The 16,016-nt window shown below is 28.0% G+C and overlaps 1 protein-coding gene across 1 annotated transcript; it reads left to right on the forward strand.

Annotated features, from left to right (window-relative positions):
- The first annotated feature begins 7,391 nt into the window (after positions 1-7,391).
- On the forward strand, positions 7,392-8,581 carry LOC119670337. The gene is made up of 3 exons (XM_038080563.1): positions 7,392-7,557; positions 7,622-8,061; positions 8,125-8,581. Exons 1-3 carry the CDS (start codon positions 7,423-7,425, stop codon positions 8,210-8,212), a joined length of 663 nt encoding a protein of 220 aa, XP_037936491.1. The 5' UTR covers positions 7,392-7,422; the 3' UTR covers positions 8,213-8,581.
- Positions 8,582-16,016: the final 7,435 nt, after the last annotated feature.

Below are 16,016 nucleotides of genomic sequence, written 5' to 3' on the forward strand. Positions count from 1 at the left end.
TCCTTTCAATCATACCTGTCGCAGTTATGAGGAAGACGATGGAAATGCTTTTCATCTACTTTACCTTTGTCCAGCTCATGTACGACGGTGACTGAACACTTTAGGAGCCCCTTTTCTTGAGGATCTTGATCAATTAGAAGGCTTTCCACTAAAGCTTCTCACAAAGGTAGTTTCAAACCCTGAGTTCCCTCTATATACAGTAACACAATGGGTTAATAGGTCTAAAGGGATCTCATAGGGATCGCCGGTAGACCTACTAGATAGGTAGGTTCTAATATTATTTTAAAGATCTGACTTTTTTGTGGTTACTGGTATAATAATGGGTTTGGACTGCGGAGAGAACTTATCAAAATTACATGTTGCTAAGTTTTGCAAGTATAGACAAAACACTTGAACAATAATACTGGTCTTAGTTCTTCTTTAAAAATATTGTAGCAGGAAAAATAAATTATTAAGATTTTTAATTAAGATATTTTGAATTATTTTAAGCTAACAGTCTGATATTTTATAGTTATTAGGATAAAAAAATTATTATATTGTTTATAATTTACTTCTTATATATTTTATACATGATGTTGAAATGGTATGTTAAGTATTTTTAAATGTTTGTTAACTACTTAAGAGGCCGTAAAACATCATACAATCATTGTTAAGATGAGTCAATGTAACCATGTTTGTCTGTCCATTTTTCTGATTATCTGTCTGTTTGTTTTCTGCCTGGATGTTGGCAATTTTATTCCTCTGTTTTTAGCTCTTAAAATGAAACCATACATAGGATTAAAAAAAATTTTATACAAATTGAGAAATATGTTGATTTGCTATGTAGCGAGACTATACCAAATAACTGCCAAAAATAAATACATGTGTCATTAAATTTAACAAAAAAAAAAAAAAACAATAATATAAGTAAATAGTATAAATAGTATATTTGTAAATAAACTGTCTGTGTGAAACACTCTATTGAAATTTCGAAATAGTCAAAGCTAATATTTTAATAAATTGTTGTACTTATTCCCAAAGTTTACATTATTATAGGTTTTTTTAAAATATCCAAAAAATTTACCAAGAAATAATCTATAAATATATCCATAAAGTATAACTTAAAGTCAATATTGACTACCACATTTCCTTTTTATTGCTACGAGTACTAGGAGTAACTCACTCCAAACAATACTTGTTAAAATACCTCAAATTTAATGACTTTATGCAAACGGCGAGTGTGTCTTACACATTGAAATGTTGTAATACTGTTGAAAATCTTTATTTTAACGTTTTTAAATTATTTTATTTCGTATTTCCAAAATAAGATAATATAGAAATATTGTAATAATATTACGTCAGCTTCGAAGGCAACATTCGAATTTGTAGTTTCACTACAACATTGTAGGTAAGTCTGCTACGCTTTCCTTGGTTAGATTTATCTAATTGGGTGTATTTATGTGTTATGTGTTTTTTAACATTTTTAATATAGATTTTTGCATTAAATTCGTTTAAATATAAAATTTAAAATTATAAATTGATTTATATGTAAACACCCACAATTAACACAAAAAGGCGTCCGCGTCTTCCGCTTTACATTAATATTTACACATCCTACTCACACACAATTTGTTACATCTTCGAAATGAAATGAATATTTAACATAATGCCTACAATTGCAACAATTTTAATAATGCCACAACAATTGTTGTTGCATGTAAACATGCAAACAACATTTTCCGTCTTATGCAAGCGCACGCTCTCAATACAAATACTGCATTTTATGCTATTGAACTTTACTATTTGTTAAGAGACGCGCTACGGTCTAAACTGAAAATCATCCAAATATTTATTAAAATACTTAGCCGAAGCAAAAATTCCCACACCTGAATAGCATAAACAACAACAACAACAACAACAACAACAGCAACAGCAACAACATTAATAATAACAAGAAGTAGAAGTAGATAAAAAACTGAAGGTGTTGTTGCTGTTGATATATTACCTTTAAGCTTCAGTTAACAGCAGCAACTAGATATGAGTAACATAGATACTTGGGAGCGATTGCGTGCATGTGTGTGTGTGTGTATATATAAAAATGCAATATTTATGCGTCGTCATTCATAGTCATCTCTGAATTTAGCCGTTTTTATTATGAACTGCAAATGTACTTGTTACATGTTTTTTTTTATTTTTGGATTCGCTGCATTTTAAATAAATTGACTAAACTCATTTCAAAGCCATAAAAAAATGTTATGTCCAGTAATTATGTTTTTTATTCATACAGGGTGTTTTTTTGCCACGAAATACTATATAAAAATGTAGTTAAATTATTTCAACTTGCATTTTTTGTAAATTCTAGTTGTAGTAGTTCGAGGTGAATTAATTTTCTTACCTTTAGAGTGCATAACTTAGTCTAAACGAAGATTTATAAATTATCTTAAATATCATCAATGGGTGTTTTAATAGTTGTATGATACATATTCGTAGTGCGTAGTTAGGCTTTTGGTATGTTAAGGCGTTCATCTAATGTAATGTATTTTATGAACTCCTTTCTGTATTGGAAGAACAAACACACATTATTGCTTTAGCTCAAGTTTTGCAACTGATTGATAAAGTTCGTCTTACAATTCTATATTCCACTTAACATTTCATGTAATCAAATGATAACAGACTAATTGCTTCTAGAATGTTAGCCAATAGATTAGTGTAAAGTTTCTTAAATATGACTTAAGTATTTTTTGTAATAGATTAGTGTAAATTGTCTTAAGATTCAATTATTATTATCTTTATTATTTTTCTATAGTCTATAGCAAAATCGTCAAGTACGATTTTGAGTCAGTTGGCTTGTGAACGATGATTCTGAGCTTCAAATTTGGCGGGGCACGAGTTTAATCCTTAGTACTTGCAGTCTCAAAAACATTATTTACGATTAATTAAAATAAATAATTCAAAGACTACTGATGATAGGTATTTGTCAATACTCGAAACAGCTGTATGATCTGCCAAAAATTCAATTAATTAAAATAACATAAAAAGAATTTTTGTTATTATAGTTTACTACTTTTCGAAACCTCTGTAGAAATATTTGTATATATTACAAGCTAAGTAATATATTTATTTTTAATATAATATTTAATATTAGCTTGAAAACCAAAAAGAAATACAGTCAAACTTTCATATCTCGAACTTCTCTAAATCGGATTTTCTATAACTCGAACTAAATAGAGTGCAACAGGGTTTAGAGAGCAAATTACAAACAATTACAAAATTACAACTCGAGCTTTTGAATACCTCGAGTTATTGAAGTTTATTGTACTTTCTTATAAGGTTTTTTATTTTATAAAAATTAAAAAAAAAATTTTAATTCCACTACGTTTTTTTACTTATATTTTTTTTTCTATGATTTCAACACATTATTGCTTAGATTATAGCAATCCACAATATTTTTTATTTTGAGTTAATTTTAAATATCTTTATTATATGTTATAAGTCGAAAAATTGGCAATGTGTAAGTTCTAATTTTAGAGCATTTAATGCTTGTAGAAATCAGCTTCTTATTTCTGGATAATATAACTTTCAATAGTTCTAAATTGTGAGTGTTCACTGTATAATGAAATTAAACTTAATTCTCATTAATTAGATTATGTTGTTTAAATATTATTATATATAATATGATACGGCTGTATGATGTAGATGTATGTGGTTTAGACAAGATATTATTTTATCTCACTTAAAATATATATTTAAAATGTAGATAAGTGAAAGACGTATATTTGATATTATATCGTAGCTATCTGAAGACTTTAGCCGTATATATTACAAATGTTTTTCAAGTTTTAATGTCTGTTTTTTTTTTTTATTTTTTTTAAGAGTAACTTATGACTTGTGTGAACCTGACTATCTAGTCTCTGTTCTTATAAGTAATGATATGATGAATTTTCGATATCTAAAATATCCTCTTTATGAGTTTAGTAGCTGTGCATTGAACCTACAACATCACACATAACTCCTTTACTGTGACTAAATATATATGGAAATAATTTAATTAAAAAATTTGAGTATAATAGTTAAGATGTACATTTTAAAATGTTCTTACAGTGAAGTGATTTTGATTACTGTTAGATATTTGTATGTTTATGTATTGTTTATAATTATATTTCGAGTTAATATTGTATAAGTATTTGGCAGCAAAATTCAAAGCAGAAAAATGGTGAGAAAGCTAAACTTGTAGTTTTCTTAAATAAAATTCTGCAATATAGGCGTGAAGTTCTGCATGGATAGTGAAGATTACTAATTATTATTATTAAATTTTTTAAAGTACCAATAAGTTGTTAGTTTTTTCTTCGTTGTACAAGCGTGTGTGACGTATCTTCAATTTTTTGCACCACAAATCAGATTATTTACATTTGGTTAAAATTTAGCATTACGAAGTTAATTTAATAAAAACAAACCATTTGAGTTGTACTATTTTAAATATAATTGAAAAATAAAGTTCCAAAATTAAAACGAAGACAATAGTCGACTGTATTAATGCATTAAGCCTCTCCTAAGTAGAAGTTGGGTGAAGTACATTGTGACCGAAAAGTTTTCGGAAATTCTCATTTAAAATTCGCGCGCTGTATATTTTTCGATATTTTAAGTTTGTGTAGTTTGGCAGCACTGTCCTTAATTACTATGCCAAAAATGAGCGCGATCTGTCAGACAGTTCGTTTACGGCAGCTGTTGAAACCAGTTCACCTCAGTAGTGCGCTGCGGAAAAAACAATGGAAAAAAATATTGATCAAAGAGTTTGCATCAAATTTTGTGTTTCGAACGAATTTTCGTGTGCAGAATCGTTGCGAATGCTACAAAAGGCTTATGGGGAATCAGTTTTATCGAAAACTCAAGTTTATGAGTGGTACAAAGCCTTTCAGGACTGTCGTACGACCGTCGAAGACATGCCGCGTTCTGGACGACCTTCGACCTCTACCACCGACGAAAACATTGAAAAGGCAAAGGAAATCGTGTTCAAAAATCCTCATGTGAGTGTTAGAGAGATAGCACGAGAGCTAGGCATCGGTCGTGAGATGGCTCGTTTGATTTTGGTGGACAATTTGTGTATGCGACGTGTCAACGCTCGGCTTTTTCCGATTCACCTCAATTTGTTCCAAAAACACCATCGTGGACAGGTCTCGTTAGACATGCTTGATCGTGCCAATTCCGATCCAACTTTCATGGAACGCATCATAACGGGTGACGAGACATGGGTCTACGAGTACGACATGCAAACAAGCCAACAATCATCGGAATGGAGAGGAAAAGACGAGCCGAAACCGAAAAAACCACGCCAAAGTCGCTCGAAAATCAAGGCAATGCTGATTGTTTTCTTCGATATTCGTGGTGTGGTGCATCATGAATTCGTCCCTGAAGGACAAACAGTCAATAAAGCCTATTATTTGACTGTTTTAAGACGTTTGCGTGAAAATATCCGCCGTAAACGGCCTCAATTGTGGAAGGATAATTCATGGATTTTTCATGACGATAATGCTCCCTCGCACCGAGCCAACATTATCAACGATTTTAAGGCCAAACATTCAATAAATACCATCGAACAGCCCCCGTATTCACCTGATCTTGCACCGTGTGACTTTTTCCTGTTTCCCAAACTCAAATTACCACTCAGAGGAACGCGTTTTGAATCCATAGAAGACGTAAAACAGAATTCGCAGAGGAAACTCAAAGCCATACCGGAAAGCGCCTATAAAAAATGTTTTGATGATTGGAAGAAACGTTGGCATTTGTGTATCGCTTCTAATGGAGCATATTTTGAAGGAGATAAAATAAATATTGATGAAGATTAAGAATTTTGCGTTTTATTTAAAATTTCCGGAAACTTTTCGGTCACAATGTATCTCGACAAAATTATTTTTAAATTAAGCTGCTGTGTTGTTACTTATCTTCATTGAATCAACAGCAACAGTGAAAAAAAAAAATTTAAATGTTTATCGTAATATAAAACCTTTTATATATTAATAAAGTATTGCAGATTAAATAAATAACATAATAAAATTGAAATCAATTGTGGTGGTTAACTATTTTATGTTTTTTGAAGTACTTAAAAACATTACCTCTTCAAATTCATCAAGATAAAGCAAATTGAAGTTGATAATTACTAACTAAATACTTCATACGGAATAATCTCATCCAAATTAAGAAATTATATTTTTAATTATTTGAAATCGTTACTCCAAAGCAATCCTCAACATAATTTATTACATTAATTAAATAAGACATTGAGAATGGCTTCAAGTTCACATAAAATAAATTTAATTTGTTAAAAGCTAAATTTAAAACCATTATCACGAAATATACTAATTTTTTTGTATATCTTTTATAAAATAATAATAAATAAAATTAAATTAGTAATAATAAATTTATTTCTCACCGTACTTGATATTTACTGGTATTCATACTTGCGCATGCAAGCATATATACTTAACAACAACAATAATAAGTAGCAGTAATACAAAACGCATCAACGGCTGTAACAAATCAAAGAATTGTTAGTTTAATTGCTAGTTACTTAGTTAGTTGTGGTGAAGACTGGATCTATCTATAAAAACCTCGTAATAGTATGTAGTAAAGAGAATGTCAAGCTAGAACTAGCCCGAGGCATTATAACGGCAAGAATCTGGTCAATGTTAATGCTAGAGATATTGCCGAATTTGTTGAAGAAGAAACTTAAGCCTAGTTATGTCCAAACCTTGGACATAGATACATCAGGTGTTCTGGTGTCATTTCTTCGAGAGCTGGTAGACACGCATTCCAGGAGATAGCACAGGGTAGGTCAAGTCTAGCTCCATGCCGTCCTATGGTCCAGTGCCCATAGGCATTATATTCAGAAAATATAATTGTTGTTATAGTAAAACAATTATTTTTTTATAAGCTGTTATAAAATTAATGTAGTTTGCTGTAAAAGTATATTTTAATGAACGTCAAAATATTTTAATATATTATTTCCGAAGTTTTGAAATATAAATATTAAAGATTTCCATATACTAATATAATTTTTAATGTTGAAGAAATATATTCAATATATTCAAGCACCTCAGGTTTTTCTCGTATGTCTATATATACTCGTTTTTTTTATTTATTTATTCTATATACATACGATACTTAGTTTAGTAGTGTCGACCTTTCTAATATTCATTTTAACCCCTAAATCGCTTGTTTGGCTTCAATACAAAAATGTATCTGAAACTACCTTTGTTATATTAAGAAAGCTAACCGAAACTTATTGCTTACTTGTTTATAAATAAAAAGTGAAATAAAAAACAAACGATAAGCAATCGGTTGATAGGCAAAAGATAAGATATTACAAAATATTGAATGAAAAAATGTGTTCTTATTTGTAAAATTAGTGTATTTAAGTAGCACCGCGTATTAACAACTAATATACTCATGCCGCCTGTAGTTAATTTAACCAAGTTTAGTTTAGTATTACTTATTTTAAGTATATTCACTAATTCTGTCAAAAGTCAAACTCAATCTTGGACATGCGACTCAAGTCCAATATTTAAATTTAATCCCGAACTAGTAAGTGCTCATTTTTATATCATAATTATGAAAATAAAAAAAAATTAAAAAAAAATTTAATTAGATTTCTGGTGTATGGTATGAGGCAGCAAGAATACCAAAAGCTGATGTACCAGCTTGTCTTAAGGTGATTGCTCCTCCTGCCAGTGAAGTTAGTGATAATTACACGCTAACATTGGATTTTAGAAATAATGTAAATAATAAATGGAATCATGAAATAGATACAGTTGTATTTCCTTGGAATGATTACACCAAAAATGGTACCTTCGATCTTGTCTACGGTACTGGATCGCTAAGTGTGACAATTACATTTAAGCTCATAGGCACGGATTATAAAAATATTGCTTTGGTTTGTGGTTATACAAAATTTTTGTCATCAGCAGCGTTAATAAAAGTAATGACCAGGCAGCAAACAATCAGTCCCTCAATTATGAATACAGTGCAGAAATATGCTGACCAATATGGTATTGGGTCTCAAATTACATGGGTTGAACAATCAGAAAAGTATGTGAAATAAGTAGTTATAGAGTTATTATTTCATGAATAATATATATAAAATTATTTCAGATGCAATAACTCCAATATATTGCGACCGGGTTTACTACTGTTACTTGTACTGGTTTATGGAATAATAAAAACTGTCACTAAATTATAAAAAGAATATTTTAACAAATTATTTGAAATATCTAATGGACACAAAAATTTTATAATTATACGTTCATAAAAATTATTTACGTTTTTAATGAATCTTTGGTTTGGTATGGAAGTGCTTAAGAACTGAATTTGATAAAGAAATTGAATTTCATAAATAACGTGTATCCTGAAACTTGATAAGATACTCGCGTACAATAATTGTTTAGTCATTATTGATAGAATTGTAAAAATAGTATTGTGATTAAACGCTTTGGTTATACTTAATTTTTATCTTTTTTAAAGTAGAACCCAATACAAAAGTTGTAAACTGTAAATTCTGCAAATTAATTTTATTAATTAGGCAGTTATAAGTATATAGTTAATATAGTAAAGAGCCAATGATTAATACAAAAGTATAGAGTTACTGAATAAAAAAATATTTATTTAATAAATTCTAAACATAGATATATATATAAACAGCTTAATAGAAAAAATACAATAAGAATAATAATATACAATATATATTAACAATAAAAATATAATTATTAAAATTTATGAATTTAATATTTAAAAATGAATTTAATATTAATACAAATTAAATGTAATTTAAATTTGCTTTTAAATAAAATATATTCAAAGCCTCGAGGTGCTGTAATAATATATTTATATTAAGCCAATAAGAAGTTTATTACCTGTTCTGTGAAGAGAGTAAAAGAGAAAGAAATGGAAATATGGGCTTCTAAATGATCCGTGCATATCTGATTGGCTTGCCCTTCATGCGATTCATGGAACACTAACATCTCTCTTATTTATAACCTTATACTACTAATCTCAATTTTTAGTCTCATTCTAAACTATGAACATCCACTTAATATGACTGAGTATGCTTCCTGTTGGGATCCACCAAGGGGTACAACAATAACGAAATAGATTTTAAATAATGAAAGACTTTATTTTGACAATTTATGATTACTATATTTATCAATAATAGAATAATACCTGATAATGCAATGCAGTATCAATAAAATAGACAAATTATTCTCATTGTTATTTTTAGAATTTAAAGTATTATATATTCTTACGTGCAGATATATTTAATAGTTTATTTGTCACTTATCTATTCAATTTTGACCAGAACTGTAAATATTGCAAATCCATTTTACTTCGTGATGTTTCTAGCGATTACAATTTGGGTAGGAATAACAATCTAAAAATACTGAATTAACTTGTTATGTTAAGCCTTAAGGTAGGCTAAGGCATTCAGATAGACATTCATTAGCTTATCCAAAGCGATCTTAAATAGACTTTTTACGTTGTACAGAGAAGTTATAAACATTTTCACTGAGTTTTTAACAAGGCATTGTAAATTGATGTACCATCTTAATATAAAAAAATTTTCAAATCCTAATATATCCCGTTTTTATAAAATAAATACTGAAAGGTCTAAACACCTTATCGATGAATGTCTAAAACTGAGCTCTGGCAGAGTAATCTATCTTGATTTGTTACCCCATCACAAAACCGTCACACGTTCATTAAAAGCCTAAAAATCGGTTAACACAATATACCACTTGAGTTGGTATATAGGTTAGGTTAGGTTAAGTTGAAGTGGTGGTTTGTCTCCAAAGTCCATTTCAAATAATGACTCGTTGTTGATCTACAGGATTAGTGCGTGCGCCGACTAGAGATCAGTGCACCAGCACCGCCTAAAGGAACGACGCGCCTATTAGGTAAAGATCAACCAAATTGACAGTTTTATAAAAATCAAGCTATATAACATTTTCTACTTAATAATAATACTAACCGAATTAATTATATATGAAATTGTTAAGTATGTTGTTCTATCCATTTTCATTATTTTTGTTTTTAATTAATTAAAAATTAAATAAATTAATTTTAGATCTATGTTTTGCTTTCAAAATACTTTGGAAAATCAGTTTTGCTTTAAAAAGGTGTTTATCGGCAATTGTACGTTCCAAAATAACCTATAATAATCGAGTTTTCTAATCATTTTTGCATGAATTCAGCTATAAATATACACTATTTCATTTTTATGTATGTATAAATACAAATATAAAGATATAATAAATTTAATAGTTATATTTTTTGTTATTAATAAACAAAGCAAAACTTATTCAACTTGATTTCATATTTTAGGTATATATTTTCAAATGCTTATTACAATTGTAATCATTTACACTGATCACCCTGTAAGATTGTGCACATTGTAACGAACTTAAGAATACTTTAGTAAAATATCTTGCCATATAATGTTCAAGTATCTTGAATTAAATTATCTTTTATCGTATCTTCATGTAAAATGGTATAGTACGCCATCTGTTGGATGATCATAAGCGTGACAAGAAAATATCTTTCAAGTGTGCTTTTCTACAATGTTTTTTAGTGCACTTGTTGTTGTTATTGTTGTTGCCATTGTCTTTGTTTTAAATTATTATTATTTCTGTTGTGGGTTATGCTTAAATACATAATATCATGAACACCGCCATTTCTACCAATAAAAGTAAAGCAGCCACCATCATCAACACCATCATAAAAGACCACCACATTGTTTTATATGATTTTCCTTCTGTTATTGTAGATAGTATATACTGCTGTTGCTGTTATAGTTGTTGTTTTTACTACGGAAGGTAAATGACCCACGGTATAAAAATGTAATTATTTTGAATAAATTTAATTTGGTGCGAATTAAGTCTGTCGCAGTTATAATGAGATCATTTTATATTCATTTAAACTGAAAAACATTTTTCTTAATTAAAAAGTAGTAAATACAATAAATGAAAAAAAAAAAATAAATAAATAAAAATATTTTTTAATTATTCTTTAAAAGAAATAATTCATTTAGAAGAGATAAAATTCAATTTACTTCTAAGAGAAGATAACTGAAAAATGACGATATATGCAGCTTAATTAAAGTACTCATAGATTGTCTATTAAATATCTTTACGTACTAAACATTGCACTTAAAACAGGAAACTTAATTTCCACATTACATTAAGTTTTAACTATTTAAATAGTAATAAAGTTTCCATATTTATTTCATACTGAATATTCAACATTTATTGTTTGTTTATTTTGAAATATATAAAACTAAAAAGTATCTGTTGTTACCTTGAAAGGCATGAAAACTCTCATGCCCTTAAAATGAAACTGTAACGAATTTGCTTTTATATTGCTTTTTCAAATATATCTTTCGTAATTATTTAAGGCCTCACTTGTTAGATGAACTTGTTTTGAATAGTAAATTGAAAATATCTCAAAATATTAATGTAAAATTAATTTATTTTTCACGTTTTTCATTTGTCTTAAATAGTAGTAAATGTTTTTTAATTAAGTATCTTTCATCTCTGTTAATTGTAAATGCTTAGTGCTTGTTATGTTTTGGTATATTATTATTTTTCTATAAAGATTTAATTTGACCTCATTTGATTTCAGTTAATATTTAAAATTTATGTTAAATGTACTTCTGTGCTGTATAATAATTTTTTAAACATGGGAAACTTCACATTTTGCCGCTTAATTCTTTTGTTCTAATTCTGTACGAAAAGATTAATCTTTTTAAATGGTTTTTATAATAAAAAAATGGTTAAAATGGCTTAAATACTTACGTACTTTTCTTCTTAAGATGCTTAAATTATAATTAGCATTATTTAGCAATAATTTTTTGTTCTACTGTTTTCATTTTTAGTTCTTCCCCAGAGACAGAGATACATTAATTCTAATTTTAGTTAATTTAACAGTGCTAATTAATTTGATGAGCCTAATGCTTTATTATACTTATATATATATTAATTATGAAATTATATATCATATTTTTTTCATAATATTTCTACAAGTAATTTTTTGTACTTTAAAGTTTTATCAAATATTGTTCAGAAGTTGTGCGCGTGTATATTGGTATGTTCAAGTATTATAAAATAATTACTTTACAACAGTAACTCTTATAAAACACTATTGAATAATATTTAAAATTTTTTCTAATTGAAGGTGTACTAGTTAATAAATAACTTTAAAATGTGATCACATATTGAATATACGCTGGTTTTAATGTTGAACCGTTCCACTATTTCTAAAAGCCGTACAACATTTTTAAAACATTCTTGAAAAAAATTGTCATTACTTGTATATTTTTATATTATTTACATTTTTTTAATGTCGATTATAGCTTATAATTAAAATTGTAAATTAATGATTTAAGCAAGAACAAGCAAAGCATAGAGGCATACGTCTTGCTGAGTTCGTTCTAGAAACTATTTATTAAATACTCGTATTTGTTTATTTACGGCATTTACATCGATATCCAATATTATCATAAATATTTTATTATATACGTATTAATATGACATAATAAGAGCGCTATTTATTTGCAATGTCGTAATGTTCATTAACTTAAAGTAAAATAAAAAAAAAATTTTGTCAATTTTTGATAGCTACATAATTACTATTCGTATACGTAAATTTAATGCCATTGGAAAATTATGTTTTGAAAAACAAAAATCTCCATCTTTCTAACCCATAGTCGGTGATCAAGACTGGAAAATAGAAATATTGAGGGGCATCTCGTTTAAGGAGGTTGAGTAGTCATCATCTGTTGTATGTTATATATTATTTGGACTGTGTTCAAGAACTTCAAAGTAGCTGGCTGTCTGCTAGTACAAATATATTTTTATTTTAAAGCAAGTTATAATTTTTTAATAGTAACAATATTTAACAGAAAAATTATTATAATTTCCTGTAATGATCAGGAAACCTGCCCTATTTTCTTGAGTTTATCAGAAATCTACTTTATCTACTACTATCGCGTTATCCATCTTAGAGGCAGTAGTGTAAGTAGTTCCATTTTTACGAACGATTTCTCGACGGCTAGGTATATCTGGATATAAAGTCAACAATAAATTCAAAATTGGTAATAAAAAATATGTAATTAATATAACAGCATATAATGTAAAAGCATACAGCTAGTTTTATATGACTTACAAGTACGAGTACGTATGTACATACGAGTACATATACGAGTATACGAGTTGGTATCTTATTATTTATTATTATTGTTAAGGGGATGTGGCATTGTGACCAGCGGGGTAATTATGCCCTCTTCTGGGTTTAAAGTAGGTCTTTTAGCCCTGTTCTGTCAATAAAAAGTAGTATAGAACCTGTTTTACAGAGTTTTATTGCATATTCCGTAAGGGTTACATTCCCAGAAGTCTATTCTATTTGTGCATTAGTGCAGGGCATTCTAACAACACATGTGTGACTGACTCCGCATTCTCTTAGCAGAATCTACAGTTTGCGTTCGTATATATACCGTAATGCATCCGTAATGTCAAACTTGTTGTTGTAGTCTATAGGGCAATAGATTTTTTTTTACATCTAGCTATGTCAGCCCTATCCAGATTTCACATAAAAAGGGGATGGTTCTAATTATAGTTTTGTTTATGCAAATTTTTTGATTGCTTTACCATACATGATTTTGGATTCAAAAACATATAAATGTGTGAATATTAGCTGAGTATATTCATTCCGGTAAGCAATTCGAGGAATTCAAATTCATCCACCGTTTTAAAACACTTTAACGATGAAAAGCTATAAGTTTGTAAACAATTTATCTACATGGTTTTGTTCTTGGATTTCAATAGATGTATCTTCCCCATCGCTCATCACTCCAAAGTATTCAAAACTTAATTTAAAGCTTAAAAAGTTTTAAATGCGTAAATTTAGCTGCATTTATTCGTTTTTATATTGCTATCAATGTGTCTTTCTTAGTTCTGTAGACTCCGAGGTATTCAGGTTTGTCCACTGTTTTAACATACTCGTATCAAGAGTATATCCTTATATCAAGAATATGTAAGAATATTTTCTTGTTTTTTTAAGTAGTTTCATATAACTGGTAGAGAATACTTGGAAGAGGGCAAGTACTAATCGGTGTGTTTTAACTTCAAGAGCGTCTAAGTGCTTATAAAACATACAACCGTTTCGACAAACATTAACGTACATTTGAAACCTTAATTGCTAATTAAATAATATTGACTTCATTCCAATTTGTCTACATACCTAAAATCCATTATTTACATACTATAAAAAATATATGGTTTACGATAATATGGTTCCGTTTCTTATTTTTTTATAATATTGATCATTTTAAAATTCATGTCGTTTTAATATTTTATACCTATAGTTAATAAAAATAAATAATGATAAAAAATATATTTGAACTTATATAGATATTTTTTAATTTATATTTATTTTAATTTATTTTATTAATTTTTTTCTCATAGATTTTAATAAATTATTGTTGACTAAGTTTATTATAAATTGCTCTCAATTTGTCATGCGTAAAATCTAATTTAGGACCGCACAACGATTTTACGATATCTGAAACGATTTCGCTTTTTATGCGAAATGATTTCTACTTCATGTGTCAATGAAATTGATTTGAAGTTTTTGGCATAAAAAATGGAATATGTCGCATTCATGCGTGGATTCGCTGCTAACCAGAAATGCATTTGTGACGCACTTGCAGCTGCAAACTTGAACTTGAATCTGGGTCGTACGCATTTTATGGGCTTTCACGCATTCCGACTGTAACTGCAAGTGCGAGGTAAATCAAGCGAAACTGAAACTCTTTTTTTTTGTTATAGATACATATAGATACATGTATTTCTCTTCGTATCTTTTACTTCGGCTTACTTTTTGTTATTGTAATATTGTAATAATTTCATTATAAATATATTTTTCACTCCTCGTCTGTCTCTGACAGAGATTGGCAAATATTTTCACTTTTTCACGTAATTTTATACTTGATTAAAATTGGTTCAAAATTACAGTCATTTGTTCGTAAAGTGAAATAAGAAAAATAAAATAAAAAATTTATTGAAATATTTAATATTTTCAGATTACAAAAACAAAAAAGTGGCTTGCGAATTGTTGGGCTACACAAAAATTAATAATAATAATAGTTATAATTGTAATTAAAGTACGGTAGCCATGATAAAGCGCATAAATGTTGTTTCATTTGTTTTAAGTAAAAATGAAAAAAAAAAATAAAAAAAAATTTTGTTATACCATCTTAGTTGTCTTAAAACAAAAGTATTTTCAAACTATTTTCACAGCTACTTACGCTAAGTTAAGTTTGAATTTAGCGCCTAAACATTCCTTTAAAACAATGAACATTATAATTTATATAAAAATTAAATATATTTTTCCACTATTCAAAGTGAAATGCTCAGCATAAACAATTTTAAAATTATTTAAATTATTTTTGTTTAATACTCAAAACAAATCGGTTGAAGTCTTAAGAGCAGTGTACATTTTTTTATATATATTTTCAAATAGTTTCAGCTTTCATAATTTTACACTTGGCATGCAATTTATAATTGAAAGGAATTTGAAATATTTTATTTTTAAACAAAATTTAAATTAAAAAATTTTCCATATTAGAAATATTAAATTATGCGAAAAGTATTTGTCGTTTTTAGTCAAAGCGGAAGCAATTTTATTAACCCAAAAATTGCAGTTTTTTAAACACTTTCTGTCAGTTTTTTATAGAAACTGTAAATCTATTGTAAATTTCCGAGATTTTATTTACAAATAACTGATACCGTTGATTTTGATAGCTTTTTTTTCGAAAATAATTTTATCGAAACAAGTTAGAACTGTGAGTATGGCTGATGTTTAAAATTTTCCTGTCAAATTGTCTTAGTTTTTATTGCATTAAAAGATAGCTTAGCATTGTTATAATCTCATTTACTATTTTTCAATATTTTGATTTTATTGTGGTAATTATACATAATTTTGGATCAATCGTTTGA

Source organism: Teleopsis dalmanni, chromosome 1, assembly GCF_002237135.1.
Source record: "Teleopsis dalmanni isolate 2A chromosome 1, ASM223713v2, whole genome shotgun sequence".
Taxonomy (NCBI): domain Eukaryota; kingdom Metazoa; phylum Arthropoda; class Insecta; order Diptera; family Diopsidae; genus Teleopsis; species Teleopsis dalmanni.